Source organism: Zosterops lateralis (assembly GCF_965231275.1).
Source record: "Zosterops lateralis genome assembly, chromosome: 21".
In the NCBI taxonomy this organism is placed as follows: Eukaryota; Metazoa; Chordata; class Aves; order Passeriformes; family Zosteropidae; genus Zosterops; species Zosterops lateralis.
The window spans coordinates 8,688,542-8,701,345 of NC_139781.1; the positions used below are offsets into that span (position 1 = coordinate 8,688,542).

The 12,804-nt window shown below is 48.3% G+C and overlaps 2 protein-coding genes across 3 annotated transcripts in view; both read right to left on the bottom strand.

Moving 5' to 3' along the window:
* MTMR8 (myotubularin related protein 8) overlaps nt 1–12,804 on the bottom strand; it is a 277,728-nt gene that overhangs the window by 37,746 nt on the left and 227,178 nt on the right. The gene's annotated exons all lie outside the window — the stretch shown is intronic.
* ARHGEF9 (Cdc42 guanine nucleotide exchange factor 9) overlaps nt 1–12,804 on the bottom strand; it is a 50,651-nt gene that overhangs the window by 9,790 nt on the left and 28,057 nt on the right. For both annotated transcript variants that reach the window (XM_083876269.1, XM_083876268.1), the window contains exons 6-7: nt 3,346–3,589; nt 2,633–2,701 (exon numbers count right to left, since the gene is read on the bottom strand). In XM_083876269.1, coding sequence (XP_083732395.1) covers nt 2,633–2,701; nt 3,346–3,589 — 313 coding nt within the window. The remainder of the gene's footprint in view (nt 1–2,632; nt 2,702–3,345; nt 3,590–12,804) is intronic.

Here is a 12,804-nt window from a genome sequence, read left to right on the forward strand (position 1 = left end):
GGACTCAGGCTCTGCACAGAACCTGCTCTTCCCCTCCTGGGAGAGACTTTGGTTGTTTTCCTAAGATAAAACAAATACATTTCTCCCTTTACTTCACTATTTTCAGGAGACCCCAGACTGAATTCTGTTCTGAGCTCCCACACTGCAGCTGAAGGTTTTGTCTGCAGCCAGCAGAGGTTTAAATGCCTCCTCCTCAAACACATGCCAGCCATCTCCAGAGCAATACTTCTGGGAGGTGTGGTACAACATTGCATGAAATAAGCAGCAGTTTATACTATTTGAAAAATGTTTTTCTGCTTCACCTCTAACGAAGTTGATTGCATTTTCCATTTCACCTCCTTCACGGCTTTTCTCTCTTCCTTTAAGTGTTCTGTGACAGGGGAATTACCATGGTTTCCCATTTAAGAGGTGCAGGGAACAAGTGAGATAATCTAGGAACAAGTCTGTAATGGCAATCCTGTGACACAGGAGCCGGGCTGGCAGCACCTCCAGCTGCTGCATTTAAATAAATAAATACTTCTATCGAATCCAGTGACCTGCTCCTCCCTCTGAAGGGCTTCCCTGCTTTTCAGGTGTAGCTGATGCTCCAAAAGCAGCTCCAAGGTCTTTGCAAGGCTCCTGTGGTGCTGCAGGAGGGCAGAGGCACAGGCACACCTGCAGCCCCAAGTGCTGCCAGAGTTTTGGCAAAACAAAATGTTGGCAATATCTGTAAAATTCATGGGGTAAGGTTTAAAAACTCAGTGACCAAAAGGCAGCTCTCAGGAGTTTCCTCCTACTTTCCTCTTCTGAGCAGTGCCAGCAGCTGCTTTCACTGGGTCTTGGACACAAAACAAACAAAATAACAAAACTAAGAGTTCTCAGTGTCAATATTTAATTTAATCAACCTGAGACTGGGCTATATCACCACAGTGTAGGGCAAAGCACACAGAGCTACTGTTTTAATGACCCTAATGTTTGTTGTTTTTCAGATTTCACACCCTAAACCCAACCAGGCTGTGCTTAACTCAGTGCTGGGCTGTGACTGAACTTCTGTCTGGCTCGAGGACTTAATCCCATAAAAAGAACTGCCAGTGCCACAGCCTAAGCTCATTCCTCACTAAAGAAAAAAATGCTGACTGCTGTTTTAGGAGCTAATGAATTTCATAGTCCGAGAAGCCCGAGATAACAACCCCCTCCTTTTTCATCTCAGAGAGAAAGAGAGAGAAAGACAAAGAGAGCAGACAGAGAGCAATTGCTGTGTAAGACACAAGTCCTGTCAGGCAGATTGTATTTGTCAGGATGCAAGTCCAGTGATTCAGGCATGCTCAGGCACCTCTGTGTCGCTTACTTGGCTGAACAGCACAATTATTAATTAATACCTTTATTAATTAATAATATAATGAACTGAACAGCTGGCAATAACTGGTTTTGTCACGGCAGTCATGCAAGTCAGGCTCTCTCTGGGTGCAGCTCCACGAGCCCTGGGGATGCTCCCGTGCTCAGGGACAGACATGCAGGTGCTGAGGGGCTGGGACAGGGGACAGTGGGAGGCACCTGGCCCTGCTCTGGGTGTGCACACTCTGAGCTTTGGACATCTGGCCAGGAGAGTTTTGAAAGAACATCTCAGGAGACAACAGAAGTTAGTCGAGAGGAGAAGACTGATGACAATGGAGAGACACAGCAAAACCAAAGAGTTCACGGCTGGCCTGGCAAACCACTCCTGGACCAGCAAAGCCAGTAGACAACAACACACAGGTGAGGCAGAAAGCAAAGAGCTCCTTCAACTTCTGCAAAACCCCCCAAAAACACCTGCACAGAGCTGGGACCGACCTGCCTGCACCTGACCTGAGCCAAGCCTTGAGGAGCTCTCTCCAAACCCTATTTGTGCTATGGCACTTTGGTAACAAATCAAAACATCCGTGACTGTGTGAAGCTTTGGAGGAATGACCTCTCTGACCTTCCCTCTGTGTTGAGTTATTTCCAAACCTGTAGCTGCAAGAGTTATTGCGAGAGAGAATTAAAATTAACGCTGCCTTTGGCCAGTTGGGACTCTGGTTGCAGCCTTGCCTGGGCTGGGGAAATGAATCTGACATTCCAGAGATACAAGGTCTTTACTAAAATACTTTATTTCCTAGAGTTGATGCTACTGTGCTGTCTTGAAAAAGTTTACAGGCAGCCCCCAGGAAACGAGAGTGTCCCTTTCCTTTTCAGCAGCAGGAAAGGGGTACTCCCTCCCCAGTTCCAGCATTTTTGCCTTTTTTTTTTTTTTTTTTTTTTAATTTTTTTAAATTATTTTTTGCTAATGGGAGACTTTGGGAATTAGCAGAACCTCGACACACCTCCGCACTCACTCCCATTTCAGCCTGAGATAAACAACTGAGATAGATTTCTGCCCCCAGGGACAGCTTCTGGACATCAAGACTGGAGACACGAGATCAAATTCATCTCTGGTGCAGTTCCACCGGCTCCCAACCAGAGATTAATTTGGCCCACAAGATACATTAAGGAAGGATACAAAGCACAAACGGTATTTGATATAAAAAAGAGAAGGGAGGGGGGAAGTTTGAGGGGATGCTGGATCCTAACCCAGCAGGATTCAGCCCCAGCCCGCTCCACCCTCACATCACCAGGCACAGAGCGTGTTGCCGGTTACCTTTTTGCTTACTGACTTTCTTTACTGTCATTGCCGCTTGCCGCTTTTGATTCTCAGAAATTTCAAAGCCTGGAAAAGGGAACACGGCAAACACAATTCAGAAGGTTGCTCAAAAAAAAAAAAAAAAGCCTCGTTTCCTTTTGGGGAGAAGGGGGATGCTCTGCACTGTTTCCAAACACGGAATTCTCTGAGTGTTCTACTGAAAATCGACTTTTTCTTGGCCTCTTTCTAATCTCACTTGTGCAGGGGTTGGATGGAAAGTAAGATTAGAGGCATTTTTATTTATACAGTGTCATAAATAAAGCTCTGTGCTTTAGAGCTGAGCAACAAACTGAGCCTGGAGTGACACTGGTCACAGTCAGCTTTGGGGCTGGTGCAAGGGAAGGGCTGTCACTGACTTTCTGCCTCCTCCCCTCTGCATGAAACAGCCTTAACCAGAGCAGGAGGATGCAGCCAGGAGACCCTGAAGGTGGATGGCCAAAGATTTCCTCTCCCACACACCCACGGAGCTCCAGGCTTGAGCTACGGGCAGGATTTGTTTACTCAGAGCCAAAAAGAACTGAAATTAGGAAAGAGACCTATTTATGACTAGAAGAGCAACCAAGGACGTTTCTGTAATTCTACCACAAAGCAAACGTGGGCTCCTCCACCCATTGGGGCTAAATTAAACCCCACCAACAACCTCCTTTCAGACTCATTTCCACATTCCTCACCTATCTTTTCATCTTCTTTTACCATCTTCCTTTCTTCTCTGAAAGCTCTAAGCCATCGTAACTTCTCCTCCAGTTTCTTGGCAAAGAATAAGTGCATTTCCTCAGTCTCCTTGTTATGCAGTTTGAAGGCATTCTTCATGCTGACATTGAAGTCATCATCTCTCCCATCTTCTATATCCACCACTTCATATTTATCCATGTCTATGCGCCCTTTGTAATACAGGATGTCCCTTCGGATCAGATCCTGCGGAGGGAAAGGGAGACAGGGATTGTGGTGAGATCTCATGGAGAGCCTGAGCTCAGCAGGGAATTCCTGGGAGAGCTGAGGAAGAGACAGAAGTGATGGTGAAATCTGGTCAGATCCTTCAATTCCTGGGAGAGGTGAGAAAAATAATGGTGAAATCTGGTTGGATCCTTCAGTTCCTGGGATAGATGAGGAAAAGTAATGGTGAAACGTGGTCAGATCCTTCAATTCCTGGGAGAGGTGAGGAAGAGACAGAAGTGATGGTGAAACCTGGTCAGACTCTTCAGTTCCTGGCAGAGCTGAGGAAGAGAAAGAAGTGATGGTGAAATCTGGTCAGATCCTTCAATTCCTGGCAGAGCTGAGGAAAAGTAATAGTGAAACCTGGTCAGGTCCTTCAGTTCCTGGGACAGCTGAGGAAAAGAAAGAAGTGATGGTGAAACCTGGTCAGATCATCCTTCAGTCCCTAGGAGAGCTGAAAAAAGTGATGGTGAAATCTGGTCAGATCCTTCAATTCCTTAGAGAGCTGAGGAAAAGTAATGGTGGAACCTGGTTGGATCCTTCAGTTCCTGAGAGAGCTGAGGAAAATAAAGAAGTGATGGTGAAACTTGGTCAGGTCCTTCAATTCCTGGCAGAGCTGAGGAAAAGAAATAAGTGATGGTGAAACCTGGTCAGATCCTTCAATTCCTGACAAAGCTGCAGAAAACAAAAACGAGTGATGGTGAAATCAGATCCTTCCAGCCTCACCTGCTGTGAACACATCTCTTGCTGGCCAGACCATGGGCAGAGAGGAACAAAACACTCATGGCATGAGCTGCAAAATTCAGCTTTTAGGCACAAAGAAATGCCTCTGAGCAGGTGCCACGTTCCAGCATTTCCACATGGGAGGTTCTGCCCCACGGGGTGAGAAATGTGAGGCCCAGGGCCCCTCCAGGCTGTGCACAAGAAACCACCCTGATATCTCAGCTCAAGGCACTCCCAACCCACCTCAGGTCTCATTCCACCCTGAGAATTCCAAACCACTTCATCCAGCTTCATTTTTTATTTTTTTTCTTTTTCTCTCCTTGATAATTATAACCTTTTCAACCAAACCTGCTCATGCTCATCTCCTTTCTCAGCTGGTTATTCTCTGTTTTTTCAGCAACAGCTCATTTCTCTGCGTTGAGAAGGGAAAAGTAAATTCCCCCCTGGCCCCACATCTCTGTGTCTGTTATCTCAGATAACAGAGGATGATCATCAGAAAACAGAATGTTAATTCTCTAGTCGTGGCCACACAAGGTGACTCGATTTATTTAAAACCAAATTCAGCAATGCACAATCAAGATTTCCTTCCTCTAACCACCCTCAAAAGCAATATTTAGGTATATTAAATCAATTTAACCTAAATACCTTTGGATTTTTCAGCGTGCCCAAAAGATAAATGCCATGTCAAAGGATTCATTTGAGAGGAAAAAAAATGAAGGCAATGTACAGCATTTTTTCTTTTTATTGAAATAATATTTAGCAGTGAGGCTTTTTCAAGATAAGCAGTAGGTACTATTTTAAACAAATTCATCTTGAAAAAATAAACTCTACATCACAATGATTTAGCAAACTTGCTCATGAATCTGCCAGACAGGATTAACTATCACAAGAGTGGCCAGAAGCTTTAAATCCTGACTCCTTCCTTTGGAACACTCTGGGAAGGGGGAGAGGGAGAATTCCATTAATAAATATAAAGGTACTACAAGAATCAACAACCTGAAAATCCCAGATCCTGTGCACTGCCTCTTTCCTTACACACACTAAATTTATTGTCTCCCTCTTCTCCCCCTAAATTTGACTCAGAAAACATGATGAGTTATTTTTATTATCTGCTTCCAAGTGAATGCTTTACCAGCTTTGTAATTCCAGAGGACAATCCATGGGTTTGTCCACACATTTCCCCTCCTGGGGTGCAGCAGGAGCTGTCCCTGTCTCTGGTGAGGCTCCTGAGCTGCTCAGTGCTGGATGTGAAGATAAAATGTTGCCCAGGAGTTCCTGGAGGAGAATATGGCAAGGAGATAATGGAATTTCCAGTGCCTCTGAGAACAAATGAAGGGCTGGGGAAGCAGCAGCCCAGCTGTGGTTTGGCCTTGAGCTGAGCAAAGGAAAAGACAACACCACAAAGTTCCCATCTGTCACTCCCACTCTCATCTGGAGAAGGAAATTCAATAATGACTCCAGAAGAAATGGATCATCTTTTCTCCCAGTGCTCTCCTTCAAAAGATTGACCATCCCTCGCTTGTTGGCCATGAACTCCACACTGGTACCCTGAATTTATAAAACACATTTTATTCCCCTCAAATATCTCTTGAGCAGCCTGGACATGGAGCACTTTGTCCATATCTGGTTCCAGAAAGTTCAGCTCACAGAATAACAACTGTACCTGGATAATTTCATTTTTAATGGGCTCAACATTTCCTATTATCATTCTCCCTTCTTGCCAACACTCAGTGAATGGACGTCATTTCCTAACTGACTAAATTTTAACACTCATAACACGGGAAGCGCAATAATTATTTGATCTGTGGATATTTTATCACAGCTTTTAAACAACAACAGACACTGCTCAGCTCCTTAGTCAAGCGGGGCCCTCTTCAAACTCCTTGCACTGTAATTGAGCTCAAGAAAATGCAGGTTTTCATCTGGCCTACAGCAGACAGCAATCAAGGCCAAACCCTTGTTTTAAGGAGCTTTTTATGCATGTGGAGAAGAGGATGGAAATTGAGAGGGCACTGAGGCCATGGAGGGAGTTTTAGGTGCTTTCTGCAGTGCTCAGACAGGAGCTGCTCCTCACACCACTCTGTCCAGCACTGTTCTGTCCTTTCCCAGCATATCCAAAGAAAATATGGGATTAAGGGAAGTAGATATGGGGCTGAGGAGGGAAATGGATTGTAAGTAGGAGGACAAAGCAGATCCCTGCACAAAAATTGAGATTTATCTGCTACAGGAGCTGAGAGGGGGACAGGAACGCTGCTCCTGCTCCTGGTTATCCAGGGATAAATTAGGAGAGAATTAGAATGAGAGAAATGAAGAAATCATTAATCTCTGGGCTGTGGCTTTGTGCACAGGCTGGCTCTGCTCGTTTGGTGCTGTTCATTATCCTGCCCGTGGCTCAGCCAGGGTGACCATTGGCTGCTCTGCACTGGCCACTTCTGAATGTCACACAAGATTATCTCTTGTAGTTAAATCAGGCAAGAACAAGAAAAACTAAAAACCCCAAAAGACGACTCTCAAAACCTTATCAGTGGGGAAAGGCCAAAGAAATGGAGCTGTTTGATCTAGAAAGGCCATAACTAAAAAGGAATGTGCTGTTGGTATTCCAGTATGTGAAAGCTGCTCCTGGTGATCAATTATTCTCCATTTTGATTGTGGTTTAATTTACCACAAGGGAGAACAGGATTAGAAACTTGGGGGGTAAAAAAAAAAATAAAAATGTTTCTATCTAGAAGAGTAGTTAAACCATAGAGCAGAAAAAATAGAGAAATCTTGAGGGGATTTTCAAAAGAAGGTTAGACAAACATCCATCAGAGATGATGCGAGTGTGCTTAATCCTGCAGAGGGAATAGCTGCTCTGTGTGAGAGGAGGTGACAGATGGAGCAGGGCTGGGAGCAGGTAGGATGAGCAGGACCTGGGGCAGGCTGGGGATGGCAGCAGCAGCAGTGGCAGCACAAACCTGCAGCCTCTGCACAGCACCCAGCCCGCCTCACCTCCCTCTAAAGGAAATTGATGCATCTGGGTCATTTGCACTTATTTGTCTAAATATGATTTTTTTTTTTTTTTTTTTTTTTTACCCTACAGCTTCTCCCGTTTCCTTCCCCCCCCCCCCCCCCCCCCCCTACCCTCGCTGAGGTTAATTAAGCTCCTCTGAATAATGCTCTGCAGTCTGTTCACGTAATCGGTACGAAGGATGCGCGGGGAAAAGATGAAGCCAAAAAAAAGTGGTTTGACGGGAGCACAGAGTGAAGTTGTGACACGTTACATAAACCCCCCACAGCTCTGCTCTCTCTGAGGTTGGGCTGGGGTTTGGGGACAAGACCAGGGCTGTTCACACCCCCCAGCACTGTCCCCTCCTGGAAAAGGGAAGGTGACCTTATGGAACTTGTTGGAAGGAAAGAAATCCTCTTTGTGGCCATCATTAGGAAAGAAAGGCTGAGCTTTTATTGGAAAACCTGGGCTCCCACAATGAATTACTCTCCTGTTGTAGTGGATTCGGTACAAAGGATGCACGGGGAAAAGATGAAGCCAAAAAAAGGGAGCACAGAGTGAAGTTGTGACACGTTACATAAACCCCCCACAGCTCTGCTCTCTCTGAGGTTGGGCTGGGGTTTGGGGACAAGACCAGGGCTGTTCACACCCCCCAGCACTGTCCCCTCTGGAAAAGGGAAGGTGACCTTATGGAACTTGTTGGAAGGAAAGAAATCCTCTTTGTGGCCATCATTAGGAGAGAAAGGCTGAGCTTTTATTGGAAAATCTGGGCTCCCACAATGAATTACTCTCCTGTTGTAGAGGATTTGGACACCTGCAGGAAGGATTGCACCTGTAAGTCACTGCTCAGTAGCTCTTTGACTCCTATTTGCTTCTCCTGCTCTCCAGTTTCCATCTGTAACTTTTTTTCTGCCCCAGTAGTCCAGAGCACAGCTCTTTGTGCCTGGCACTGCCCCTGGGAAAGGAAAGGTCCAACCCTCCCAGGACACTCAGAGGGAAAAAAGAACAAAGAATGACAAGGAGGGCAATCTGCAGCCACCAGTGCAAAATGGGCACCACAACCAAAAGCCTTTCAGGGCTTTCAGCAGCACAGGAGGAGGAAATGAGCTCCTGAAAGGACCTGGCCTGGTCCCAGACCTTCATCCCATGTGTGCAGCATTCCAGGAGTTTCATATTCCTGAGTGTGTGGGGCACAGGGGAGGATGGGGAGGCCTCAAGGCTGGCTCTGGATTTAGGATGGTGTTTTTCAGGAGCTGTGGTTGACTCCGTGCTCGGTCACACTCGGCTTCTCATGCGTAAAACAAATCATCCATGAAACACCAATGGAGGAAGAGCCATTTCCAGCTGTGAGTCATTAGATCCCTCTTAGGAGCTGACAGCACAGCCACAGAATAATCCATTACGAGTTCCTCGCTGCCTATGTAGGTTATTGGTGCTCCTGTTTATCAAACCCTGCATATTCCAGTGCCAAAAGGAGTTTCGGAATGACTGGGGGAGGAATGATGTGCTCTGAGGGCATGGATGCAGCTCCAGCTGAAATGACACTTCTCCCTCAGCCTTTCCCCTTCTCTACCATGGGATAATTACATTTATTTATTTATTGCACAGATCAATGGGGAGCTCTAAGGAATCAGGGAGAGACACACTGGAGGGCTCTGATGGTGGATCTCTAACAGCTCAGAGCTCAGCATTCCTCGTGCTTTGGGATCAGGGCTAGCAGAGCCCAGGGAGGCAGCAAGGACAGCACAGCACAGCCCCTCCAGCCCTGAGAGACACAGGGACGAGGAGGAGGAACAGCCAACAGGGTGGCTCTTCCAATGGGGATCATCATTTCATCTCCAGCAGCTTTACAGAACCTGGAGCCACAAGGGACATCCCTGTCCTGGGGCCAGGGAGGGCATTGTCCTGCTCTGCCTGGGCTGGGGCAGTTTTGGACAAAACAATATAAAAAAAGACATTTTTTCAGCCATTGGAGAGCATCCAAAGGAGGCCATGGGGATGGGGAAGGCTCTGAAGGGGCCTGGAGGGGCAGCTGAGGGCATTTGGTTTGTTCAGCCCTTCCAGTGGGGATCATCACTCCATCCCCAGCAGCTTTACAGAACCTGGAGCCACAAGGGACATCCCTGTCCTGGGGCCAGGGAGGGCATTGTTTTGTCGTGCTCTGCCCTGGGCTGGGGCAGCCTCACCTCCAGTGCTGCAGCAGTTTTGGACACAACAATATAAAAAAGACATTTTTTCAGCCATTGGAGAGCATCCAAAGGAGGCCACAGGGATGGAGAAGGGTCTGGAGAAGCCTTTTGAGGAGGGGCTGAGGGCATTTGGTTTGTTCAGCTGGAGGAGACTGAGGGGAGAGCTCAGTGAGGTGTTTGACATCCTCCCAAGAGGCAGCAGAGGGGCAGCTCTGATCTCTTCACAGGGACAGACCCCAGGGAAGGGCTGGAGCTGTGCCAGGGCAGGTTTAGGTTGGAGATCAGGAAAGGTTTTTCCCCCAGAGGGTGCTGGCACTGCCCAGGCTCCCCAGGGAATGGGCACAGCCCCAGAGCTCCAGGAGCAGTGGGACACCCCTCCAGGGATGCCCAGGCTGGGATTGTTGGGGTGCAGGGATGAAAAGCAGCAATCCCCCCCTGCAGGTCACCTCAGCAGAGATGAGGGTTCCCCAGTGTCCAGGGGAGAAGAGGCAGCCAAGGATGAGGCTGGACACAGACCCAGGCCAGGCCAGCCCTGCCCTCGGTGAGCAGCTGCCGTGGGAACAGGGGGTGACCAGTGAACAGTTGGTGCTGGAATTTGGCAAATTCCTAAGCCAGGGCTCACAATAACTGCACCCAGACACCAGCTCCTGATTTGGGAAAGGCAGAGCTTTGAAAGAGACTGAGTTTCCTTTTTCACAGAGCTCTGGGTGGGTCTCAGACCCTTCTCTGCCATTTCCCACTGACTGCAGAGCGGAGTTTTCCAACACACTCCTGAAATTTGTCCTGATTTTGCTGCTTGCCTGTTCTCTCTCTCCCCTCTGCCCAAGCTGCCGTGAGCAATGCGAGCGTGGCACGCTGCCACTTTGCCATGTCTTTGGGTATCTTTAGTCATGAGGGCTTTCAACGTTCTTTGACTTTTTTTTTAAAAAAAAAAAAGATTCCCGAGCTTACATTTTTAAAGTCTAATTTACCTTAAAGAGATCCTCTGACGAAAGCAGCCTGGCCTGTTTTTCATGAACACCAAAGGGATGGTTTTTCTGTGGCATTTGTACATTAAATTTAACCCTACAGTGGGCTGAGTGCTCAGATGGAACAGCGACAGTGGCACATGGCAGAGCTCAGTGGGCCTCTCCTCGGTCCAAATGACACTCTAAAAGCTCAATGAACCTTTTGGTGTGTTTTTGTCCTAAATATTTTTTTGCTATCAGAAAATAAATCTAAGAGTTTTAGATGCCAGACCATGTGAGCTTTGCTCTGAGCCCTCTGACACAGCAGGGGATGAGGGAAATGGGGTCTGCTCAGCCCAGCCAGAAGGATGAGCTGCAGAATGGATTTATCAGGCACAGGGGATGTCCCAACTCCCCCCAAACCCCCTCCCAGCCACTCACTGAGCCCAAACTCAGCGGGAGTGTCCCTGGGGGAGCCGAGCTGCCGGCGCTCTCAGTTTACGTAACTCCTCCTGCACAAGGACAGCTGTGCTGGGGAGGTCGGCGAGATCTCTGCCAAATTATTCAGCACTGTCTGTCTCCTGAGCTCGGGAAGAGACGTTTGATTCATCCTCGCCAGCGCCACGGAGCTGCAGAGTGGGATCTGAGAGGGGAGGGCTGGGGCTCAGAGCGTTTGTGTGGAAATGCTATTTTCATTCCAGGGATTCAGCATTGGCATTTTGATGCCTTGTCCCACCCCGAGCCAAATCCCTTTGGCCAGGGAGAGCCTTTCTGAAGGACTGATAACAGGAGAGGATGGGAAACTCTTGTCCTGGGTTGTGGTTTGGGATGTGCACAAAGTATTTATTCCATCCCCATCCCCATGAGCTGTTGGAACCAGGTGGGGCAGTGTTTTCCCAGGCCCCTCCTTTGGGCTCTTCTGCTCATGGCCCATCAATGCCTTGCCCAGGACTCACAGGGAACTCCCTCCAGGAGCTCTCTCTGTTTAATGGGCCATCAAGGAGCCACTGCACGACTCCTCATCCCATTGGGAGATGCTCCCAATGCCCAGGGGGAGGAGCCAAGCATTCCCACCTGGAGAGAATCTGGGATTTGGGACAGGACAAGCAGCCCTGAGCCACTGGATTCCCAGAGGAGCAGAGCTCCCAGACCTTTCTGTGGGATCACTGCTTCAGGAAGAGCCCCTCACCTGGACTGCTCCCACCACCCTGCTCAGGGTGTGTTCTGACTCTGGCAGTGCTCTTTTGTCTTATTGCATTGATTTTATTTTATTTTACTTTTTTTCTTATTAAATTATATCTCTGACTTGGAGCCTCTCACTCATTTTCCTTTGAAACCACAACACCTTGTGACCCACGTCACTGCTCTGCTGGTCCCTCCAGCTGCTCCCAGGGGTTTCACACGGTGCTGATGACAGCCCACAGCAGCAGGGGCAGGTTTTCAGCTCTGGAGCTTTGCCTGTGGGTCAAATTCACACCCACTGCAATTCCAGGAGCGATAAATGAGGCACAGAGTGTTTTGCAGATCATCCTGCAAATCTGTGTGGTCACAGGAGGCTAAACCTGATCCCTGCCCAGACAATCGCACAGATGGTGAAGGACTCTAAATTCAGCTCTTTCTGGATTTTAGCACTCCTCCTGCTGGCTCCTCCACTCCCTCTGGATCCTGCTCTTCCCTCTCTGCTGTCCCCAGGCAGAGGAAGGGCAGCAGGTTCCAGGTCAGCACAAGCCCCTTGTGACACTGTGACATGAGACTGTGACACTGTGTCATGGTGAGCCCCCTGTGACACTGCTCAGGGCACATCAGGGCCCTGCAAAGGCTCAGTCCGGGCTGTGGGGCCATTCACAGGAGTGTTTTCTTCCCTGGAGCACCCCTGTCTGAAAGCTGGAGTGCTGTTGCATAATTTGTTTTAGTCCATACCCTGTTAATTGCTGGACTTGCCTTCCTTGGCTCTCTGCTGGCCAAGGGACTGATGAAACATCCAAATTCCCTTCCATGCTCTGTGGTCCCACAGAAACCTCCTGCCTGCAGACAGCACCAGCTGGGCAAGAGCACAGGTCCCTAAAATCTTCATTCCACACTTTGTGACCACTGTGTTCTCTCTGGTCCTCTCCATGCCCACCTCACCGAATCATGGATTATCCTGAGCTGCAAGAGACCCACAAGGATATCAGAATCCAACTCTTGGCCCTGCACAGGACACCCCAGGAATCTTGCACCAGCTGGGCAAGAGCACAGGGGTCACTGGGGAAACACTGGTCCCTAAAATCTTCATTTTACATTTTGTGACCACTGCGTTCTCTCTGGTCCTCTCCATGCCCACCTCACCGAATCATGGAATATCCTGAGCTG